This window comes from Mytilus galloprovincialis, chromosome 5 (assembly GCF_965363235.1).
Source record: "Mytilus galloprovincialis chromosome 5, xbMytGall1.hap1.1, whole genome shotgun sequence".
Lineage (NCBI taxonomy): Eukaryota > Metazoa > Mollusca > Bivalvia > Mytilida > Mytilidae > Mytilus > Mytilus galloprovincialis.
The window spans coordinates 93,628,580-93,647,699 of record NC_134842.1 but is presented as its reverse complement, the minus strand read 5'-3'; the positions used below and the strand labels follow the sequence as shown (position 1 = coordinate 93,647,699).

Sequence of the window (19,120 nt, the reverse complement as noted above, 5' to 3'; positions counted from 1 at the left end):
TGATGATCTCTTTATTCTGAATGGACTTGTGTTCTGATATCATTGAGATATTTCCCACTGTTTATACTTTGAAAATATGCTTGAAATTTGAGAAGGTTACTGTTAATTTTGTGGGTTAAGAAAGTATTTGTTATTTGAAAGGAATGACAGTTTAATAGACAAGACCTGGAAAAATAAAAAAAATAAAAAATAAATCAAGACCTAAAGAAAACGAATATTTTGTTAAATACTTTAACTCATGGTTGACCAATTTTTCACAAAACCCAGAAAAATTGTTTCTTATAAAAACTTATCTCATTCATTGAATATTTATTTATAGAACTAGATATGTAGCCTTTGTACGACATGCAGCCTACCAGTTCCAGCAGTTACAGTTACAGAGACAAAACAAAAAAGCAGATGATCAAACAGTGAGTTTATATATTGATATAGGAAGATGTGGTATGAGTGCCAATGAGAAGTCTCTTCATCCAAGTCACAATTTATAAAAGTAAACCATATGTTCATAAAAAACCTTGAAATTTCATTTGTTAGAAGAAGCAAAAACTGGGGTCAAACAATTTTATGGATCCAAGAAATGATAAGCAAATATGTACTGTTCCACATGAAATGGAAATGGAATATAAAAATGTCATTTTATTGAGTGAATTCCATGGTTAAGAATGTTGTTAGCCAATCACAAAGGTTGGCTGTAAACTTTTGAAAATATAAATCAGAATGCTTTTAATTCTTAAATGGTTAATTAAAAAGCAGGATCAGGGAAATTCTTTGCAGTAGGTTCAGAGAGTTAGTTTTTGAAATTCAAAATTGTAAAAAAAAATAATTGTATTCCTGTTAGGAATCAAAGAAGGAAGAAACAAAAGACATGAAGTCAATAGAACCTAAGGCTTTGACCAATGGACATAGTGAGACATGTGACTCAGAAGATAAAGATGAAGATATAGAAACTGATGAGGCCAAGAAAATTGTAGAAGCTCTTACAGCTGGTGATGGACAAACATGTAAGTTTAGTTTATATATTCTTGAAACCAAAAATTTGTAAACTTTATGTGACTAAGCCATGTATATTTAAAAAAAAACAATCAACAATATATAGATTTACTTGTATTGTAATACATGCTATTGAACAAACGCACAAGTCCATAATGATGAGAAATACATAAAATGACTTTCGTTCTTCTGATCCTTGATGATCTTTTTATTCTGAATGGACTTGTGTTTGATAACATTGAATAATTTTCAATTTTGAAAAGTTTCAGTCTAGAACTGGAGAGAATTTCTATCGCTTTTGATGAGCTGAAAAAGGTCAAACAATATTATTTTCGTTCTTAATGTAAGAAAAATATGTGATTGTGTACAGTGTTTCTTATTTTCAGGAAAATGGTTTGATTTAAAATTAAAAGATAAAGAAAAGAAATTGCTTAAAAACTTGTGGAAAATATGACCAATAAACATTATGAAATGATTCTTTTTTCAGTTGAAGAAAATAGTAAAGATATAGTGAAGAAAGCTGCTCAAGCTGTTGGTTCTCTTAGTGATACAGAATTCAGTATAACCTTTAACCCCGATGTATTTCAGTCACATGTCAAACATGCTGAACCAGAGGTAAATAATGGATTGTTTAATTGTGTAAATATTGAAATTTAATAAATTTATGCTTGATCAATCAAAGGGATTCAAAATGTAACTAATTCTGTGAGAATGTTAACTGGGCTACTTATTTTCCTGTAATCTTGCATGATCATAGAAAACTTAACCACAAAATATTTCACCCTTATACAAAATGTGTAGTATTTCTAATTTGCATTTTTTTTTTATATTCCTACAATTAAAGATATTTAAGGCACAGTTGATTATAATTGTATCAATAAACCAATTTTTTGAGACGTTTCGGCCATTGGCCTTCTTCAGTTCTTTATTTTTCCTCACAACTACATGGCTGACATAGTTGATTAAATAATTTCAAATTTTGTATGTTAATTATTTGTTTTCTTTGATTAGTCGGTATGTCACCAAATAAGGTTTTTTTTTACTAGGGTGAGACGTTCAAGAAAGAAAAGAAACTAGTCAAAGATGCAGCTGAATTTTTAGTGCTTCATCAGATTCCTTCATTGGTAAGTTGAACATGTAATCATTGCCAGATATCACTACAAGGGCTCAGCCTTCTACCTGCCAATAAAATCTATTTTTTGTTTCCAGCTTCAGGCATGTAAATTAAAAAAAGTTTATCATAAGGACTCTACTAGTGCTATATTTTTAATGGTAAAACACATTGATATTCATATGCATTTTAAAAAATTCAATCACAGTGTTTATATTTAACTGAAGTTTAGAAGAGCTTACTTTTAATACAAATACATTCATGTCCATAGTGATGAAAAATACACAAATGACTTTCGTTCTTCTGATCCTTGATGATCTTTTTATTCTGAATGGACTTGTGTTGTGATATTATTGAGATATTTCCCAACTAACTTAACTTTGTAATATGGATGGTTAAAAGTTTTAACTTGTGTATAAAGTTTATTTTAAATGTTATACACATGTAAGTACAATCAATTTTATATTAGTACATATTATAATCTACAGGTGAATGACTGTATGGATCATACGTCCTCTCCTATTGATGGTCTGACCTTGACAGAAGCAATGCATAACAAGTAAGTCGGAACATAATCCATAGAGATTGTTATGCAGTCACCAACTGTAATCATTGTTATTCATGGAATACCAATTTTTACTTAATATTGAAAAAATTTATTTGTCCATAGTGATGAAAAATATGTAAATGACTTTTGTTTATCTGATGTTTTAATGTTTTTTTTTGGACTTGTTAAAAAGTTAAACTTGTATATGAAGGATATTTTAATGTACAACAGTACCTATTACAAATACATACCATAATAAAAACAGTTTAAGGGCTTCCATGGCCAAGTGGTCTAGTGTAGTAACTACTGTAATCACTAGACAGTCAACATTGAGGTTGCGAGTTTGAACCCTGCTCATGCAGCTGCACTCAACTCCAACCTTACTTGCCAAGGATTTTCAGTTTTCAATAGAAACTAGCCATCACGAAATGCCCTTGAACAGACAAAAAATGTTTATTATGGGGGTCCTTGAAACTTTGTTCTTTTATCATGCTATAATTCAACCAAACTGTTTACATTTTCTTTTTTATAATCATGCAACATAATTGAATGAATACAAACAAAATTGTTTTGAGATTCTTTTTGAATCAGCAAAATGCATTTAGCATATAATGTTTGTTACAGTGGACACTTTTTCATGTTTAATTTTAACAAATTGTTTATTTGTAGGGGTATAAATATGAGATACCTTGGTAAAGTTGCCGATGTCATGTCCAAATACTCATCTGTTTCATATGTATATGTAAGTATGTAGTCGGGCTAACTACTTTGATGTAGTGATAAGAAAATTTGCATATTCCTTAAAGCTTGCTGTTGGATGTTAGCTAAGGCTCTGTGTTGAAGACCATACTTTTGACCTTTAATTGTTTACTTTTACAAATAGTGACTTGAATGGTGAGTTGTCTCATTGGCACTAATACCACATCTTCTTATATCTATTTATTTTAAAAAACTTCACATGTTCTTAGTACACCAAAGATCCAAATTCATGTCCATAATGATGAGTTTAAATAACCAAATGTCTTCTGAATTGTTGTGAAGACGATTTTTGATTTCTGAATGGACCTGAATGTTTTATCTGCTTTTCTGTAGTCCTAATGTAAGGCATGCAATTCAGTATTTCTGACATAAGTCATAGCTGGATAAATGAATTAGTGTTTTATTCTTGCTACCTTTTTGCACATTTACTTGAATGAAAATTATGCAATTGAACATATTCAATATATAAGAAGGAAGCCAGTATGGTTGAATTAAGTTGCTAACAACCAGTCAACAAAATGAGTTTGAGATGAATTTATGAAGAAAATGTGTATTGTAGGTTTAAACAATAAATTTTTTAAAATGTTTGGTTTCTTTTTCAGGATATTGTTGTAGCAGAATTAATTACAAGGGCAGCTAAACGTTTGTTTAAGATTTATATGCAGGGAGTTGACATGATGAGCCTGTCGTCTGCTGTCAGCCATTTTCTAAACTGTTTCCTGGGATCTTTCCCATCTCCACATGCTCAGATAACTGCTGAGGAGGTAAGGTTGACTGGTATACAGTTATGATATTGAAGAAGAGTATATTTGTTTATTCTCGACTACAAAATTCTTTGAAAAATTTGTAGTAACGAAAGTTTTTGCTGTCAGATTGATATCTAACCAAGGATACTATTGTAAGTTTTAGTTGTATTTGGAAATATTTGATTGAACATGTTGAATACAGCTGTGAAAAAATATATAAATGTATCAAAATTCATTGGTCTATTATGATGAGTCCAAATCAAGACTTTCCTTCTTCTGATTTGGTATGAAGACAATTTTGATTCTGAATGGACCTATATATTTATACCATCTGTAAAAAGAGAGATTGATTTAATTCATTAGCACAAATGAAATGGAATTTTCTAAGACTTGAAAGGCAAGACACACATGTACCATCCTTACATTTAAAAAAAAATCAATAATTATTTGTATAGTGAAAATGGTTCTTACCCATTATCCATGGATTATATTATAAAAAATGCCCTCTAACTCTTGTGCATTCTGGAATATGATGAAGTTATTCAAAAGAAGGTAAAAATTAAATATTATATTGCACCATTTTTTCTCATTAATTGTGATTTGTATGTTTTTAAAGTTACAGAGTAAGAAAACTAGAAGAAAGAACAACAGAAAAAATAAAGCTGTATTAGTTAGTATAGGTAAGTTTTGAAGTAGATTGCACATTTGTGGTTCAAGGACTGCTTTACAGAAAAAAAAAGACTTCATTTATTTTTTAGAATATGTAGAAACAATACTACCTTGGGAAAATCATCAAAAGAAAAATACTGTTGATTCCTATACTTGTTGTAGAGGAAACAAATAATTTGCATAATATCCTCTTAATGTTTATATTTTATGCATAATATCTATCCTCTTAATGTTTATATTTTATGCATAATATCCTCTTAATGTTTATATTTTATGCATAATATCCTCTTAATGTTTATATTTTATGCATAATATCCTCTTAATGTTTATATTTTATGAATACTAATTGTGTTGCTTTAAGTAGACCCTGAAATTTTACATTCTACCAGTTAAGACTATATCAACTCTAATATCAACTAGCCACCAGAGACCAAAGGAGGTTAACAACTAAGGTCACCATATTGCCTTCAACAATGTGATTCTCTCACAAGCAATCACTGTAATCTATGTAAGGAGATGAGATAGGATCCCCAATTAGACCCAAGTTACTCAACTATCCATTAGGTATTCCAGAAATAATTGCATTGAGGTCATCAGGCACATTTTCTTCAACCCCATCATTGAACAAATTTAAGGACTTTTTCTGTAATATTTTCTATGCTGGACCAAAACTACCTATAACTTAATTAATATTTTTATAGAAGTGCCTTCTGACCACCACTTCCAAAACTATGTCATTTCTTGGAAAGCCTATAGAAGTATAAAACTATGTCATTTCTTGGAAAGCCTTTTAGAAGGATTAGGCATATACTTATACCCTTTACCTTGTATTTACATGGAACTTCTGAGTTATTGTCACATATTTATTGTGTCTCTTTATTATTAGATAACACAGAATGGGTCAATGATACACCCAAAACAGTTTGGAAGAAAGTTGTGGATGAAGTTCAAGATTATTTCCAATACACATTAGACTGGTAAGTTTTCTTGTCAGTATTGTTCCATCTGTTTATAAACCCATACTTGGGTAAGATGAAGGAAGTTCAAGATTATTGTCATTATAACTCACACATTCGTTGGATGAAGTTCAAGATTATCATCAGTACTTTTCTAATCCTAACATATTTGATGGAGTTTAAGATTATTTTCTTATATTTTACTCTTATGGGGGTAAATTATAACATCAGTACTATTTCATCTGTTTACAACCTAAACTTGTTTTAAGATTAAGGATTATCATCATTTTACATAAGACTGATAAGTTTTATGATGAGTACTATGACATCTGTTTATAAGCCATACATTATGTTTTTTTCTCCCCTTTCAGTGATTCTATAGATAGTGCCTTAGAAAGGTATAACTTACAGAGAGTATCCCTGCTGAGACAGTTCTGTCTGAAGGTTGGAATTCAGATCTTATTGAAGGAGTATAATTTGGATGCCAAAAATAAACAAGTGTTCTATGAAGATGATATAATCAATGTCTTTCCTATTGTTAAAAATGTTCATCCGAAGGTATGTAGTATTAGCCTAGAAAATTGTTGGTTCAGTGTGTTGAAACTGATTATATAAAATATATTCTGAATTGTATCAAGAGCTAGCATAAACATAATGCTATGAAAACATTCTTTTGGTCATTTTAAAGAAAATATTCTTGTTTTGTGCTTAGATTGATCTGCTAAAATTGAAAATGAAATTTAAGATGTGAGTGAAAACTACATAAATAGACCTTCAACTCAAATTTTGCAAAAAAAATCCCCAATAAATTGTTGAAGAATAAACATAATAGCTTGTAATCTGAAGAGAAAAAAAAATCTATTTGAATTATGATTCATTTGGACATGTGTGAAGTACAAAAATTTCAAGTGCTGGATCATTTTACATTAAAAAGTGAAATTTATAAAGAAATTGTTTCTTCGTGTGTTATTAATGTACACTGGATATAATTTGCTATATATATTTGTTGCAGGCCACAGATGCTTACCACTTTTTCACAAGTGGTCAAACAAAGATACAACAAGGATTATTACGGGAAGGTTATGAACTAATCAGTGAAGCCTTGAACTTACTTAACAATGTCTACGGACCCATGCATGCTGAGATTGCTGCCTGTCTACGATTACTGGCCAGACTTAATTATATCATGGGAGAATATGGAGAGGTGAGTGTAAAAGAATAGAAAAAAAATTCACAATTGAAAAAAAGTTGACACCTTGTTATCTTGAAATAAGACACATTTACTGTAAATTCGATTATTGCGAGGTTTCTATTAATGCGAATAATGCAACTGGGTTAGTATAGCATTAATAAGAACTTTCATTCTGATATCTTATAAATATATCTGTATGTAAATTTCCTGACATGCAATAATTAATCTTTATTTTGTCCATTCTTCAAAAATCACAATAATAAATGCACACAATAATTTCTGAATTTAAAGAATACCAGTATATTAGTATACCAATCATTTTGGAATTGCATTAATTTTATAATCAGTGGTACCATTTTTTTGCAAATTTTCTACATATTTTATTACAATTTTAATCAAGTAATGATTTTCATTTTTTCCATTCAAGAGTTAAGGCCCTTGATTGCTTTGAAAATGACATGAATGAATGATTTCAAAACCCAGTTTGCTCTCAATATGACAATACATGTGTATGTCTAATCTTGATCATAATTTAAAAGCAAGAAAATTTCATAGCTAAATGTTTGTTTCAGGCTATGTCATACCAACAAAGGGCAGTACTAATGAGTGAAAGAGTACTTGGTATAGATCATCCAAATACTATTACTGAATATGTAAGTATAAGTATTTTGTACTAAAGCAGTCAATAGAAATTTTGTAACATTAATATTAAAGTTTAAAAAAAATGTTAAAAGCTTTGTTTTCTTTTACTCAGATTTCATGGAATCAGTTATTTTAGCCTCTTTAGGACTCTAAATTATTGTTTAGGAATAGAATTTGGTGGATATACATCCTTCCTGGATTCACATCTTTCAATTGCTGAATTATAATTTGTATTTTGTAAGGTCAATCATTACTAAGTTATCAGCTTTGAGGCCTTACATTTTCACTCTTGCTCTGGATAAAATTTGAATACCAGGCCATGTGTAAATTTTCAACAAATCTATGACTTCTAAGAATTATTGCTTAATTTTAGAGCTAGGGACTGACTTTTATCCCTTTATATTAATCATGTTTATCAGCACAGTTTTGCCAACAGTCCGAACTCTTTTATATATTACCTGTGTATACTTTCAGGCACACCTTGCCCTGTACTGCTTTGCCAACAGTCAGGTGTCTATTGCCTTACGACTGATGTACAGAACACGATATCTTGCCTTGTTATGATATATGTTTATACTTTCAGGCACACCTTGCCCTGTACTGCTTTGCCAACAGTCAAGTGTCTATTGCCTTACGACTGATGTACAGAACCAGATATCTTGCCTTGTTATGCCATGGAGACAATCATCCAGAAGTAGCTCTTATAGATGTAAGTACATTTATACTGAATTAACACACACATTTAAATGAGAGTGCAGCAAGGGTTAAGAAACAGTTAAATTTGTCGGTCCTAATTGATTAAAAGTATTTATAAATGAAATACCAAATTAATACAACACCTGTTCAAACTGTCGTATTTATGTCAAAGTTTAAGACAAAAAAACACCTTTTTTTCAGCTTGAACCTCTTGAAATTTCATACCTGTTTTTAGTCGAAACCATTCAAACAATTTGTGAGAAATACAACAGTAACTGTAATCTCTTGTGTTTCGTAAAAAAACATTAATTTATAAAAAAAAACCCACTAAATAATAAAATATGGAAAGTTATGAGAACTTCCACAACAGAATACCTGTTTTAATACAAATCTTAAAAAACAAATGTGTGAATTACAACAGTTTAAAAAAAACAACAACATTAATTTATGATAAACTGTACACATGTAGGAAAGTTATAAGATAACTTTGACAACATTCCTTTTAATCTGAATACTTCTTTGTGATTTCAGAGTAATATAGGTTTGATCTTACATGCAGCAGAAGAATATGATCTATCATTGAGATTCTTAGAAAATGCTCTACAAATAAACTCAAAGTAAGTTTTTATCATATTTATAGGTTTAATTTAATATTCATAATTCTTTATAGTTAAATTATAATTGAATGAAGTTTCAAAGTCTCCACTTAATATTTTATGTCTAGTTAATTCTCTTGAAAGAAAAAATGTGCAGACTTACAAATCTTGATTGTTAAGTATTGCATGGTTTATTGAATTTAAGAAAAATAAAAAATGTATAATACAGCTTTGTTGTAAAGTTCATGCTGATTGGGCATTGGATAATGCCACAGATTTTAGGGCATCAATTCCACAATTGATGGTCTGAAATTGTGCATGCAAACAGACATTTTGGGGTTCAGTTTGAAATGTAAGATTTAGAGATTTTTTCTCTCTCTTGCATGAGAATAGACATAGACAATAATAGTGCATTGGCTTGACACATCAACAATATAAGGATGAGGCTTAGAAACGGGGAAAGGGGAGGCTATTTCTGTTTAATGAGTTAAGGTTATTAATTTGTTTTAAATATTGGGGACAAATCCCCTTTAAAAAGTCCTCATATCATGCTCGCGGAGAAATATACAACACAATGAAATGTACATTTACCTGTTGAAACACACACTCGATGGTGAACGAAATCGTTTGAGTATGGATTAAAACATCAACCATAAGCATAAAACATAATGATTTATAGGTTTCTAACAAAAAATATAAACAAATGAAATATGCATGTTTTCCCAATAAATGCAAAAGAAACAAGGTTTGAATCGTTCCACCCATATGCATTAGAAACAAGAACAGGTTGAAGAGGTCGTTTGAATAATTAAATATTATTTCTGCAACTTCTATTTAAATATTCATGAGGGAAAGTGATATCGGGTCAGTGACTGTATATGACATAGAAATATACAGTCAACGCATTTTGACTGCTTAAATAGAACATTAATGGAATTTAGATTTTTTTTAATAATTTCTATATAAAATTTCTCTCTTCTTTCTAGATTCCATGGTGCTAAAAGTTTAAAGGTTGCTATGAATTACCACTTGGTAGCCAGGACACATTCCTGTAGGGGAGATTTCAGGGCAGCTTTACAGAGTGAAAAAGAGGCTTTCACCATCTATAAACATATGGTAATGTTTATATTTAGTCAGATTAATATATGCATGTGTAGCACACTAAAACATTATGTAGATGTGAATGAAGTGCAGACTGAACAGAGTTTAGAATCGGTTTGATAATTCAAAATTCTATTGGAATTAGTGAAAAACAATAATTTGAAAGTGGAAATTATTTCTGAAAGACAAACTTTTGATAACTGGTTCTTGCCATTACTATTATTTGGAGCAGTTATGAACCAAGGAACTACTTTTAAACTGTGTGAAAATTAAATTTAACTTTAGTGTAAGCAGTTTGTTAATTGTATCCAATTTTCAGTCCTTTGATTCGACACTCTGAAGATATTCAAAACTTAAAAAGTCATAGAGAAACTGACAATGTCATTAGTAAAAATAAAAAAAGCAACGTAAAACATAACAAGTCCAAAAAATGCATCGTAGAAAACAAAAAACTGAGCAACAGTCCAAAATCAATGACGAAAGTTGACCGGATTTTTTCTATAAGTTGTACTGCAATGAACAGTATAGTTTTATTGAGTCACACTCACCTATTTGCCTCAATTGTTTTTCACTCGAGATTCGAGTACCTGGCAAATTGGGTACAAAGACACCTGTTATTTTCACGGTATATATGATTGATTTTTTGTCTTTATAGCTTGGAGAAGAACATGACAGAACAAAGGAAAGTTCAGAATGTTTGAAGCATCTCACACAGCAGGCTGTTGTCTTTCAAAAGAAAATGAACGAGATTTATAAAGGAGAAAAATCCATTACATTCCCTCCATTACAGATACAAACACCATCCATTGGCAGTGTGTTAGAAACATTAAATGTTGTTAATGGAATCGTCTTTGTACAAATCAGGTAATTATCTTAGGTTATCTCCCATTTCTCCAATATTTAATCCATGATGAAATTTTTAGAGTTAAGGTAGCTGTATTTCCATTTGAAAGCTTGCAAAAAAAAAAAAGGAATTGCCCAGGTCAGTGTGATAAAATTTTGATATTGAAGTCAATAATTTAGTACATTGTATACATAATATTTTTATTGTATACATATTATAGAATAATTTTACTATGACACATATGTTTTAACCAGCCAACTGTTGCAATGGTTTGTATTTTTTCCAAATTCTCAATTTGAACGAATGAAGTTGTACTGCTACTTCAAAAAGAGTGATGTAATCTTAAAATCCGAAACCTCTTGTAAAATGTACAGTAATTAAAATTCAGTGAAAGTTAAAATAAAGACTTGTTGGATTGTTTAATCCTGTGTATAAAGGTAGAATAAGGAATTGTTTTTGTTTTTCAGCCCTGAAGATATTGAAAGATTCAAGAAACAAATGGCTCTTAAATCAGTTGAGAAGGACAATGAACTAGAACCAAAAGAACTGGAGGACAAACTGTCAATCAAAGAAGTGAAGGAGGAGTTACCAAATGGAACAATGACCAATGGCAGTTTAGAAACAAACAATAGTGAAATGGCTCTGCCCTTAGATTGAAGATCAGAGATCAAATGAAAGGTGTGGCCATATATGCAAGCATTTAATCAAAATAAATGCAGAGAACATTAATGTGCAAACTTGGTCATGTATTCGTGTTCAGTGAAGTGTAAAAACAATATGATGTACCAGTTCATAGATTTGTGGCTGATCAGTTCTGCTGTTCCATTAAAAACTGATCGGTTGTTTTATATTGAGAAAAAAACAGATATTGAACATTTTTACTGCCACTAATCAGACTTTGGCAAGCTGTATAACTTGATAATAATGTATACAGTAGCATTTAGGAAGTAGAAATGACTGTAGCTATTACTGTAAATCCGAAACTAATGCATGCATTTATTGTGATTTTGTAATTTTAGACTGAAATTCTATTTTGATTTTTGTGATATTCAGAAAAATATTGTTTGAATTCATATAAAAAAATTCAAAATGCGATTTAATTTTGTGAGTATTGCATTTTTCGCAATAATAAAAACATCGCATTTATTTCTGAATTTACAGTATTTAGAAGTGTGGTTTGTTAAGTTTATTTCATTTATCTACGAGAGTTGTCAAATTTAATACATATAGCTGTGATTTTTTAGAAGTGTGTATGAATATATATGTGTATGATGTCCAATTTAATTAATGAATTATGACTTTGATTGATTTATGATATATATGAAGTATTTGTTTGTGAATTTAGTATGTCTGAAAATGTTTGTCCTTTTGCATTTCTATATCATACAATTTTTTTTATTTACACTGAAATTTCTAGGTTTATTTCACATAAAGTATGTGTATGCTCCATTGAATTGAAATGAAGCTTTCTAAAGTTTTAACATCAGTTGTAAACATTTTTGAACTATTAAGGAGTAAAAACCTTCATGGCTGTTGTATTTAAACTTATAATAAAAAAAAAGTACATGCTACCCGACTTTTAAGAGTTGATAAAATCCATGCCATTAAGATTTGTCTTAAAACAAGTTTCCAGATATACATTGTGAGCTTAACCAGATATAATATATTGGAATTGTACAATTTTCTGAAGATCAGAAAGAATAATAATGAATTTTCCTAAAATTATACAAGATAAAGTAACTTGTAGTATGATATTCAAATGGCCTCCTGTATACACTTTTTTTTTTTTTATCAATAAACATTAATACAATTATCAAGTTCATCATCTTAAACAAAATCTTGTATGAAGTATAAATCACAAATATCATTTAAAATTCAAACAGTATGTAAATATGTAAATAACTTTCCAAGCATGTATATACCATTAATTAGTTTTATTCCAAGGCATAGTTGCATGATTAAAGCTTGTAGATTTTTTTTTAGACAGTTTGAAATAATGTATTGTGCATGAATTACTTGCCACTGGATCAATAGTTGAGAGTTATAATGATCATTGCAACAATAGGACACATTATCGAATAATAGGTTTTTTTCTCATCATGTCAACTCTATTTGTGAAGTTTTTATCAAACTTTTTTTTATGATAAAATATCATATTCAAGCAAGGAGCTTACAATTTTTTATGCTGTTTTTTTTCAAAATTATTTTGTAAAGAATAAATTAGTTTTAACCACAGTAAATAAGAAATTGATGGAAAAAAGCAGAATAAGAATGTGTCTTGAAGAAAAAATAAACCATAAAATGATCATTATATATACAATAACTTTGCTAATTAACTTGTTAAGACAAAGTTAACTATCTGTGTAAAATAAGTGTTGTCAAATATGGTGCATATTAATATTATTTTTAAGTTGTGTATTTTACCCAGTTGTCCAATCAAATTCATAGATGACATTATATTTAATTATGTCTTTATGAAACATTCCAAGCGATATTAGTGCTAAAGTGTGGCTTCATTCCATTTTGTTTTTATCTAGTAGATCTGTAGTGTAGATTCCTCCATTCCAGAATTCCCAGAATTCCCAGTTTGATGCTCCCAATGTTCATTTGTGTGCATGTATATAATATCATTAAGGGGAGGTCACTCAGTTTTCAGGGGAGATAATTTGAATGAGAAGTTTTGTGATTAAATTTTTATTTTTTTTCATAAAAGAAAATCATGCATTTGTATTAAATTCTGTTTCATATAATTTCTGATTTGTTCAATTCATTTCTGTCGTCAGGGATTCATATTCTATATTCATTGTTGGGGATAACATTTTGTCAAACAACCCGCAAATAAGATAGTTTTAAAGGCCACATTGACACCACAAAAAAAATCTGTGGTGATATCATGCTGCGCTCAGCGAAGCATTTGATTTTTTTGTTTTGTTTTTGTTGTTATCGATATCTTTCTTTGATCTCGAGTTGAGAATTTAATATTTATATTATATTGAGCTTCAGTATTTAATGAGGAAAATATATGTATTAAAACTGGTGTACTGAGGAAAATATATATGTATCATTATAGATCATCATAAAGGGTAAGATGTCGCTGTAGAATATCTTCATAACAAATATTATTTATTTATATAAACAAAACATTATTAATAGCAATACTATGAAGAAAGAAAGTCAAGTTATTTTACAGCAAAGACTGATGAGCTGTTTACTTGTAACTTGTAATTTTGAAGAAAATTGTAAGAGCAATTAAAAAACCCACGAGTGTTGACATATAAATTGCTGAGGGATCATCTGTGATGAATTTACATGAATTGTATTTTTTTACCAGATCATTTTTTGGCATTAAACGCAGGAGACTCATAAAGAACGGATAAATATTTAATTTATATATAACAACAATAACAAACTTAAAAAGAAACAGCTTCTTAAATTATTTTTTGTTTATACTGAAAACTGGTCTTTGCTTTAAGATGTAATATTTATGTTACTGTGTGTGATTATTCTAGTATTATGAATGCAAGTGAAATAGTTTTGCCAATTATTTTATCATTTTGTGCCAATTATCCATATTTTAGACAGAACAAGAAATACACTATTTAGTATATATGTAAATATTGTTTTGTTATTCGTGTGTGATAGAACAACATTAGTTGACAATTTTGTTTGTTTGTTTGATATTATAGTTAATGAGGATGGAAATATAAAGGAAATCAGTCGAGGTTGATTGGGAAGATAACTCTGTTTGTAATCGTTGTATCTATTACTTTATAGATGAATATTATTTCTATTTATAGAATCATAAACTAGAGTCCCCAATAAAACAAACAAAAATATTTATAAAAAAAAGAATAATAAAAAAATTAAAAAAAAAAAAAAAAATTGAATTATAAAAAAAAAAATCAAATAAATTATGCATTGCTAAAAAATTTAAATGAAAATGAAATAAATGCAATTGCTTAATTGAAAAAAAAAATAAAAAAATATATATATCAATACAATTTTATATAAATAAAATAGAGCAAAAGAAATATATCTCTGTATAAACCATTACATTCACTTGCCTCAACCTCCTTGGATAATGAGTGATGGTATCCTTACAAGGGCTTGATATTCCATTTAAACTTCCTAATTCTTGCATGTGTTGTATTTGATCTTTTTGCATTCAATGCTCAAAAGATCTATGCATACTATCATTATGATCATTAAATGTGGGGACTTCTCTTAAAAGTTACTTCTCAACCCTCTCACATCTATTTTTTTACTCAAATAGGCCTGAACTAGGTCTAACACTGTGAGAAGCCCCACCTCTTAAGAAGAGACTTCAGTTTATATACTCAAACTTAAAACCAGAATGAGCTTTTCATTTTTGTCAAACCCCAGTAAATTTGAAAGAAGGCTAGTATGAAGCAGTCTGATTAAAATGCAGATCCTGTGCCCAAGCTTCAATTACAAGTATCTGATAACACCCTGTCCTACTTTCTGTTCTAAATTTTTTATATCAGCCAATGAAATTTCTGCCTTCAAATTTTTGAAGGTGTGTATCATTATGACAAAACCTGAGGATCCCGAAAGGTCATGAAAACAGAAAGTAGACCAGAGCATTTTCAGTATCCAGTAGATCAAACATAAATGTTTTCAGGTCCTAGCTTCCCAATAGGCTAGATTTTTTCCTTTACAACACAATGGTATCTGTCACCCTCGTCTCTCATCCTATATTTGTTGGAGCCAAACAGATACAGGACAAGAAACCTATCATAGTTTCCCAACAATGTCGACTGATTCTGTTATATTTCTGTCATATTTGTTGTGACACTAATTAAATAAATCCTTCAGTGGATATGATTTTTAATAATAAAGATATAAAAAGTATGAGATTTTGTTTTTGTCATTTATAGTTGGGACAATATCCCTAATGCGCCTTGAAATGAGGAACTCAAAAGTCACGTGTAAACAAAAAATCTCTGTGTAGTGATATTTGACACATTTCTATGATAAACAAATGACTAAGCTGAACCATTTGTGTTAATTTAGAAAGTAAGGGAACACAGAATAATTGTGTTCAAAGTATTAAATTTTTTAAGAACTTATTGTGTCAAAAATGGGATTTTTTACCATGAGGAGCCACATCGCAAAAGGATACTCGGGGTTTGCTAATTTACGGAAAAATGAATCACACTTCGTACCCCGAAAATTTAACCACATATGTAAAAATGTCTCAGCTTCGAAACAAGCCATCATACATATACAAGTTTATGATATGGGCTGAGCAACAGAAGAAAACGTTACCATTACCGCCTATGTAGAAACAATTGCGCATATTGCCCCAGTTGAAGAGGAAGACAGGTATGCTATTTCTGTTTGTGGTTAGGTTAGTTTTTGGGAACACCTAGTGATGGGTCAATGATATTTGGTATGCAGTTGTAATACCGTATAGTGAATATAATCATTGAATAAGGTTAATGGAATATTATGGTGGTTATTATTTTTGGCGAATTCAAAACTTTATCAATACCTAATAGCATGTGTACTTTTACAAAAAATGTTTTAAATTGGATGAATTTATTTTGGGGATTTTGTTCTTTCTGTGAAATTAAGCAAAAATTTAAACCACACGAAAATAACCTACTATACGGTAGCAGGTTTCCATGGATATTGTTTGGTCTGTGCCTTCAGTCGTGGTTCATTGACTGAATGTTAACCAACATGTTTAAGTATTGCTGTTGTAACTTCCTTTTACTATCACGATAACAAGAAGGTGTGTTGTCTGTTTAATCGTTCAAAATGTAGTCTGCGATAGTTGAACTAATCGAGTTTAACCGATTGCTGTTGAATTTGCATCACACTGTAGGACATGCTCACCTGAAGCTTGATGTCAAAAATGGGATGAAAATTTCATACATAGATTTAATGTGTAAGACTATATTTAGTGTGAGGAATAGTTGTAAGGTGTACATGTCAGACTTGGTCTTAATCTCATTTTCATGGTTCATTTGCCAATGTTCATGTTTGTCTGTGGCTTGGTCTGTTTCTTGGATACTTGTTACGATATATATCATATACATGTATCAGCTGTATTAGTTTAAAGAATGAAAGCAAGATCTATGTGTCTGTCTGGTAAGTTTCACTTAAACTTGAAGTAGACCTTTTTTCATGGTTCTTTGAACAATGTTAAATTTTACGGGTTTGGTCTATTTCTCAGATACGATCAGCCAAAAAGTAAAGCAAAAATACAAACTCCAAGGGCAAATTCCAAAAATTGGAAGTCCTTAAAACTGACAAAAACTATGAATCAACTGAGCAAGTTAAAAACAACTTTCATATTCCTAACTTAATACAGGTATTTCCGAGAAAAAAATTAGGCAACTACATTTAGTGAATGGAAAGATTACTGGTATAGTGAACATCAGACATTGACAGTGGATCTCCTTATGGTTTATTGGTTTTCAGTCTTCACAGATTTGTCTGTTCATTGGATAGTATAAATAAAAGTCAAGTATATCAGATTCACCCATACTTTTATACCTCTGTATAGCAGATTTAGCCTAAACTTATTTTCATGGCATCAAAACTCCCAATTCTTTGTTACATTGGCTTAAAAAATAAAAAGAGGGTACAGATTTATTTTTATTGCAGATTCACAAATTGTTTATATCACATTGTTGAACCACAATACAATAACAAGCATTAGCAACATTATTGGAACAAAACAAATGTACTACTGTAAGAATAGTCCTGGAAAAGGCTAAAATGTTGTCACAATAAAATTACATAATTATTTTAAATAAGTCACTGAAGAACCTTTATAAAACTTTTCAAAATGCCTATGGGGGTTTTACATGCAAGATGGCTCTTACAGTCCTAAAAAACCTTCAAGAGGGCCTTCAAATGTATTTTGATGTTGGATAAATTTTTTGACTTCTTCATACAATAACAAGACTATAGCCATTGCAAAATTATTTGTTTTGATTAAAATTGTGTACAAAATTGCTCTTTCAATTATCCCCATTTGGGAGCTTTCATGGGGGAAATCCATCGCAAATAGTGACAGTTGGCAGGTGCCTAGGTATAGAATTTGAGCCATTTCAATTTAGCTATGGACGTTGGTATCCAAAAAATAAGTTGTAATTTCCTGATTTCCTAGAATTTTGAAAAAAAAAAAAAATGTGAAGGATACAACTAATAACCAAACAGGACATAATCCATTACAATGTACATTTGTCTGTTCCTATGTAACAAAACTTGTGTAACCACAAAAACAGTCATGACACAGTTTGGATGAAGATATCCTGCATTATATTTTCCTATTTTGCAACTCACTATTTTAATTCTCATCCTATTTTATTTCTCTCTTGTTTCTGTTATTTTTTTATTTTTTTTTCATCATCAATTTTTTTTTCTTCATTCATCTTCATTTTTTTATATTATGAGGAAATGGAGGATTAAGGATTTACCATAAGCCATTATAACTTTTTTAAATGAAGTATGTATGTATTCATTCATTTTTTTCTCCCCTAGTATCTCTATTTTTTCTACATTTAAATTTTCATTTTATTATTCATTTCATTTTACATTTGTTACTTGTAAGGAGCAGCAGACAATAATGTTTTGGCTGCAGTATCAAACTCAATGATAACTGTGGCCCCCAAAAACTGTTCATTCGTCCCAGGACCTTAGAGGTTTGGCTGGCAACTATGCAACCTGGTATCTTATATAAAGACATTGTGACCTTTATAACTACATGTATAAAAAACCTAGAATCAAATCAGTTTAGAACTGTTCAATTTGCTATGGTGACATGTCTATCATGCAATTTCTAAACCTGACCTTGTGACATAAACAGGTACCCTATGGAAACTTTTAACTTCTAATGCAAAATTTTTTAAACACAGAAATACACAATACAAGAAATATCTTCATCCAATCACTGTCAATAACATTATTATGTCAACAAGAAGGAAAAATAAATAGAACAGGAATATACATAGTAAGCAAGAAATTGCTCTAAGCACCATTAAAAAACATGATTAATACTCATGTATAAAGCTATTAATAAAACCATGTAAAGCCATTTTAAGTATGACTCATTCTCATCATTTTTTCTTACAATTTCTTTAAATCAGAGTGATTTCTTTTTACATTTGAACCTTTTAATTTTTCTAGACCTAATCTAAATCTTTTCTATTCTACTTCACCAACATATGGACAAATTAAGTCTCAACTACACCTTACTTGTATCTAATAAGAATATTTTTAGAACGAGTAAAATCC

At 29.9% G+C, this 19,120-nt stretch overlaps 1 protein-coding gene across 1 annotated transcript in view; it reads left to right on the top strand.

Annotated features, from left to right (window-relative positions):
• The window catches only part of LOC143076743 (clustered mitochondria protein homolog), a 39,993-nt gene extending 24,272 nt beyond the window's left edge, over positions 1–15,721 (top strand). The window contains exons 19-35 of the mRNA XM_076252602.1: positions 320–410; positions 839–1,001; positions 1,478–1,605; positions 2,037–2,114; positions 2,590–2,660; positions 3,318–3,390; positions 4,010–4,171; positions 4,770–4,833; positions 5,709–5,799; positions 6,150–6,336; positions 6,791–6,982; positions 7,543–7,623; positions 8,196–8,321; positions 8,840–8,925; positions 9,891–10,020; positions 10,661–10,869; positions 11,317–15,721. Coding sequence (XP_076108717.1) covers positions 320–410; positions 839–1,001; positions 1,478–1,605; positions 2,037–2,114; positions 2,590–2,660; positions 3,318–3,390; positions 4,010–4,171; positions 4,770–4,833; positions 5,709–5,799; positions 6,150–6,336; positions 6,791–6,982; positions 7,543–7,623; positions 8,196–8,321; positions 8,840–8,925; positions 9,891–10,020; positions 10,661–10,869; positions 11,317–11,506 — 2,122 coding nt within the window. The 3' untranslated portion in view covers positions 11,507–15,721. The remainder of the gene's footprint in view (positions 1–319; positions 411–838; positions 1,002–1,477; positions 1,606–2,036; positions 2,115–2,589; positions 2,661–3,317; positions 3,391–4,009; positions 4,172–4,769; positions 4,834–5,708; positions 5,800–6,149; positions 6,337–6,790; positions 6,983–7,542; positions 7,624–8,195; positions 8,322–8,839; positions 8,926–9,890; positions 10,021–10,660; positions 10,870–11,316) is intronic.
• The last annotated feature ends 3,399 nt before the right edge of the window (positions 15,722–19,120 follow it).